Source organism: Solanum verrucosum, unplaced genomic scaffold (assembly GCF_900185275.1).
Source record: "Solanum verrucosum unplaced genomic scaffold, falcon-dt-bn FXZP01000284.1, whole genome shotgun sequence".
NCBI lineage: Eukaryota > Viridiplantae > Streptophyta > Magnoliopsida > Solanales > Solanaceae > Solanum > Solanum verrucosum.
In genome coordinates, this window is record NW_026019936.1 from 503,804 (window position 1) to 509,609 (window position 5,806).

The 5,806-nt window shown below is 35.9% G+C and overlaps 1 protein-coding gene across 1 annotated transcript; it reads left to right on the plus strand.

Annotated features, from left to right (window-relative positions):
- Positions 1 to 684: 684 nt before the first annotated feature.
- Positions 685 to 5,806, plus strand: LOC125838393 (uncharacterized). Its single transcript, XM_049517461.1, has 8 exons — positions 685 to 1,099; positions 2,149 to 2,243; positions 2,620 to 2,723; positions 3,013 to 3,113; positions 3,195 to 3,298; positions 3,647 to 4,084; positions 4,689 to 4,820; positions 5,505 to 5,806. Exons 1-8 carry the CDS (start codon positions 866 to 868, stop codon positions 5,662 to 5,664), a joined length of 1,368 nt encoding a protein of 455 aa, XP_049373418.1. The 5' UTR covers positions 685 to 865; the 3' UTR covers positions 5,665 to 5,806.

Consider the following 5,806-nt stretch of genomic DNA (forward strand, 5'->3'; position numbering starts at 1 on the left):
TTATCCGTCTTAACTTACGTAATAATATTTAAATTTTGAGAGTCAAATGAGTATTTCTAAATTTTATTAATAAGTTTAACTCTCAAAATTCAAATTATGACACATGAATTGAGACAAATAAAGTACTAACTAGTGGCAGAGCCACCAATACTTAAGGTGTCTCAATCGACATCTCTTCGTCGAAAAATTATACTATATAGCTTGATAAAATACTTCCACCCCTTGACTTCTTCATATATTTACTTCTTTATATTTTGACATCTCTTAGTGAAAAATCTTACTCTACCGCTAGTTCAAACAAATAAGACAAGATGAGAAAAAAACAGGAGAACAGCGTGGTCATTCCATATAATGACTTTTTTTTTTTTTTTTTTTTATCATTACACAATATCAAATTTAACAACAATAATATATTTAGTGTTATCACACAAGTGGGATATGATGAGGATACTGTATAGAGCAACTATTTTTGAATGACGCTCGCGTCAAGTAAAACGTATCAAAATAACAAGAGATCTACACACACGTTATATTCACAATAATAACAATACAATGCGATACAATATAACACGACAATCCAAACAAATGCAAGGATTTGATAGGTCAATTTTGGAAACGTGAAAGTGGTGGAAACAATTCTCAACAAACTCTATAAAACCCCAAAGAAATGGAAACCCAAACGTGTTTTTCTTCATTTCTTTCTCCTCTTTCCAAGAATCACCATTTTTGAAGAAACAAAAGCTCCATTTTTTTCTGTTTTAATTCATTCTAGGGGCTTCAAAAAGTTGTGGGGTGTTCTTTTTTTCTCTCAATTTGAGCATTTTTACAACTTTTTTTTGAGAAATTTCCACGAAGGATTTGTAGAATGATAGTGAAATGGTGGGTAACAGCATTTCAACTGACAGAGCTATTTGTGAGTTCTTTGGTTCATTTGAGTTATGGGTTTTACTTATTTAGCACAGCCGTCGCCGGTGATGTTTCTCAGTCAGTGAACAATTGGATTTTCAAGCCAAAATTTGAGGGTAACAAAGAGATAAAGAGTTCAAATGATTTGCCTCCTATTGTTTTGGTTCATGGAATCTTTGGTTTTGGCAAAGGGGTAAATGCCCAATTTCACATTTGGGGTTTTCCTCTATTACTAATATTTTTCGATTTTAGTGTTACCTGTTGTTTTCTTTGCTTTGTTTGTTGTACTATTTGTGGCTGCTAGTGTTCTTTTCTCTTTTTTGCTTCACTTGAGATGAGGGTCTATTGGCAATAACCTCTCTATCTTCGCAAGGTAGGGGTAAGGCTACGGATACATCATCTTCTCCAGGCTCCACTTGTGAGATTATACTTTGTTTTGTTTAGGTTTTCCCCTAATTTGTCCTTGTAGAATAGGAAATTAATCAATTTTTTAATCCGTTTGCACGTTTGGTTCATTCATAGTCTTGTCATTAACAAATCGTTTCGTATTTGCTATTGTCATTAATGGAGTTTCAGCTTGAAATGAGTGGACTCCACTTGTGAGATTATACTGTGTATGTTGTTGTTTTGTTTGGGTTTTCCCCTAATTTGTCCTTGTAGAAAAGGAAATTGATCAATTTTGTTATTCGTTTGCACGTTTGGTTCATTCATAGTCTTGTCATTAACAAATCAGTCTCGTATTTGCAATTGTCATTAATGGACTTTCAGCTTGAAATGAGTTGACTCCACGCGTTCAAATTCTTTGATAAAAAGGATCAAAATTTAATCAGCCTTTTTCCTAATTTTTCCATGTACAAAGGAAATTGATCAATTTTATTATCCGTTCGCATGTTTGGTTTATTCATAGTCTTGTCATTAACAAATCAGTCTCGTATTTGCCATCGTCATTAACGGAGCTTCAGCTTGAAATGAGTGGAATCCACATGTTCAAGTTATTCGAGAAAAATGGTCAAAATTTATGCTTCAAACTTTTGATTATGGTTTTAAATTACTCGAGTTGGAGTTCCGTTAGGGGTTAAGGGTAAAACTCAAACCTTTTTATAGCTCCAGAGTATAAAGTTGCTTGATTTCGAATAATATAGAGGGAACTCTCACCCTTTTTCTTCCCTATGCTAATGTTACACTTTTTTGTTCTAATTGTCATGTGGGCCTGGAAATGTAATTTTTTTTTTCATTTTGTAGCGATTGGGAGGACTGTCATATTTTGCTGGTGCAGAGAAAAAGGATGACAGGGTTCTTGTTCCAGATTTGGGTTCGCTAACTAGCATATACGACAGGTGAATATTTTCTATTTTTTTTGGTTTAATGCTTAATTATCTTCTCTTTGCTATATTGTGTTATTGTTAAGGGTCGCATACTGGTTGAGGATGAGCTGTTCAGTTCATGAGTTAGTTTTTGAGGATGAGCTATTCACTTCATATGAATAATAATACATCTAACCAAACGGGTTTTCATACTAACCTTACGAGGGAATAATTGTTTGAACGACGAGTTCTCGTACATGAGGGGCATTTTGAAAACACAGTTAAATAAATAAAAATGTGCTTTCCATAATTGCTTAAACTTTTAGATGAGATTGTCACTTATGTCAATCGTTATACTGTTTTTCTTGTTCTATAGTTTTTGCAACAATTGATGGATTTTAGATTTCAGGGCTCGTGGATTGTTCTATTATTTGAAAGGAGGGCAAGTTGATTATGGGGAGGAACACAGCAAGGCTTGTGGACATTCCCAATTTGGACGAGTTTATGAACAAGGTCAAAATCTTTTACTTCATCTATATAACTCAGTCCCAATGATATTATTTCCTTATAAGTCCGTTTTGAAAATGACTACACATTTGTAAATTTTGAAACCTTGAACTTTTCACTTTATACTAATAAATGACAAGGTTTTATAGATACACAAGTGTTATGACATGTTTAAGATTGCATATTTCAAAAATCGTTCTTTCTTTCTTAAACTTTGTGTCAAACTAAGCCATTAAAGAACTATCGCATTTCCATCTTTCTGGATCAATGCTTCACTTAACAAAAAATGAAGCAGGGCACTACCCCGAGTGGGATGAAGATCACCCTATTCATTTTGTGGGGCATTCAGCTGGAGCACAGGTTGTTCGAGTTCTGCACCAGATGCTGGCTGACAAGGTAAATTAGTGCACATTCAATTGAAAAATTGTGACACCTAAAATAACCTGTTCGATGTTAACCTCAAGCTTACTGTGATAGGCATTCAAGGGTTATGAGAACACTTCAGAGAACTGGATCTTAAGCATAACATCATTATCTGGAGCACTTAACGGGACAACCAGGACATACTTCGATGGAATGCAGTAAGTTTCTGATAGTTCTTAGTTATTGCAGTTTAACCTTTTTTTGATCAATTATTGCCATGTGAACAATTCCAGGGAAGTGATACCTCAGCTATAAATTTGATCGAGCTCTGAGTTAATATATCAAGTTTTTAGCTTTGATCTCCTATATGATTTTTGAGTACATAGTTCTTGAGGAGGGACCCAATGCACAGAACATGTAATTACTCCATTACATTATGGTGATTTGCATGAATTCTACAGTCAGCGCTATCATCTGTGTTTAGCTTTCTTAAATTTTATATTTTTACCAGTTTACTTAGACTTGTAAAACTGCAGTTTGCTGAATTTGACTGAATTCTTCTACAGACCTGAAGACGAGAAGTCAATAATGCCTGTAAGTTTGCTCCAACTTTGCCGCATTGGAGTAATAGTTTATGAGTGGCTCGACATTCCTTGGATGAAGGACTATTACAACTTTGGGTTTGATCACTTCGGTATGACCTGGAGGAAAGTTGGTATCCGGGGTCTTCTTGATTACCTTTTAGGGAATGCTGGTCCATTTGCTTCAGGGGACTGGATACTTCCTGATCTTACCATCCAGGGGTCAATCAAGTTGAACAGACACTTGCGTACATTTCCGCAAACATACTACTTCAGCTATGCTACCAAGCATACCACAAAAGTAACAGGTTTTGCAGTTCCTTCTGGCATTCGAGGGATACATCCTCTGCTATTCATTAGAGTCCTGCAAATGAGCCAATGGCGGCATCCTCAAGATGTTTCTCCTCCGTATAAGGGCTATAGGTTCGTGTCTATTACTCCTCTGTTTCCACTCTACTTAGATAGATGAAGATACATTATAGTACAAGCCCTATTCACTTGAGTCTTATTTCTAATTAGTCAGCAAGATTTTGAAACTCCGTTAGTAAAAAATTTCTGAAGCATCGAGTATTGTAATTGAGGAACTGTGTGTTATGCCTTGCTGCTTTACACTGAGATCCTGCCCCCATCGGGTTATATTCTCATGACAAGTTCTTGTGGGTTGTTAGACTAGTTCGTAGATTTACATGAATGACTGATGTACACTGTGGCAAAATAGAGATCTTGTAACATCACTTTCAGTTGATTTCCGTGCTCCTAATTTTAGTACCTCAAGACTTTTTGCTTAAATTCCTTGGTAAAATGTAGATTTCCATCCTTTGAACAATCTGTTTATGATCAGTTTAGAGTCATGAGTTTATTATCTGACAATTTTCAAATCCAGTTACTCAAATGCACCATTAAGTACTCAATCAAAATTATATAAGTATCACATGCGGAAGCATTCTGGAGCGACAAATAACTGATTCAATACTAGCAATAACTTGTTTCATCATCTCATTGTTTTTATTTCATCTAATACATGCAGGGATGAAGATTGGTGGGACAATGACGGTGCTCTCAACACCATATCTATGACACACCCTCGTTTGCCAGTTGAACACCCTAGTTGCCTTGTTATTAAAGATTCTGATTGCCAGCCGTTGCAACCTGGCATCTGGTAGGTGACCAGTCAGATTCTGCTCTTGCATTTATTTAGCCAAATTACCAATAGAGTTCCTCTTCTAATTCTGTGTCCATAGATAAACTAGACAGTTCTCATTGTTATTGTCTTCATTCATGTCATAGTTTTTCTGGTTATCAAGAATTGAGGTTATGGAAATTTGGAATTTTGTTTTATGATAAGCCATTGTTATAGCCATCTTTTCATTGTGAGAGGAATCTTAACTCGAATGTGATCCTTTCTTCTCATTAGGATTCAATGTAGCATCGATCATACTTCTATAGAATTCCAGAGCAGAATCTAGTAATATGATATCATGTGAAGGTGGCATTAGTTTTGTGACCTTACTCATTTTGGTGTCAGATTTTAGTGAACATTTATGCCGAGGGTTATCAGAAACAACTTCTCTACCTCCCCAGGTAGGGGTAAGGTCTGCGTACACTCTACCCTCCCCATAGGTACCGAAATCAATTAGATGGTTACATCCTATGTTGCTCAGACTCTTTAAAAAGGATGGCTTGGATGTGTGGCGGGTCTTCCATAAGTAGTGCATTTTTAAGGATCCAATATGGGTACAACAACATTTTGGAGAGTCCGAGCAACACATGTCAATCAGGTTATCACTCGTGTTGATATGATGGTGTTTAAGGCAGCAGTATTGATAGTTCCTCTCATGTGCAGGTACTATAAAATTATAGAAGGCGACCACATTCTTTTCGTTGTGAATCGCGAAAGAGCTGGAGTTCAATTTGATTTGATCTACGACAGCATATTCGAGCGCTGCAGGAAACATGTCTTAAGAAAGACAACAACACCGCCAAACCAAGTACCTCCTGAATAGTCAGCAAGATACTTCTCTCATTTGTTTATGAAATACTGCATTACACATTCTTTGTAATTCTTTTACACACTGACGAAAATCTATTTCGCAAATGAAATGGATTTTACGGTCAATGTCTCTCACATTGTTCTTGTCTGTATGT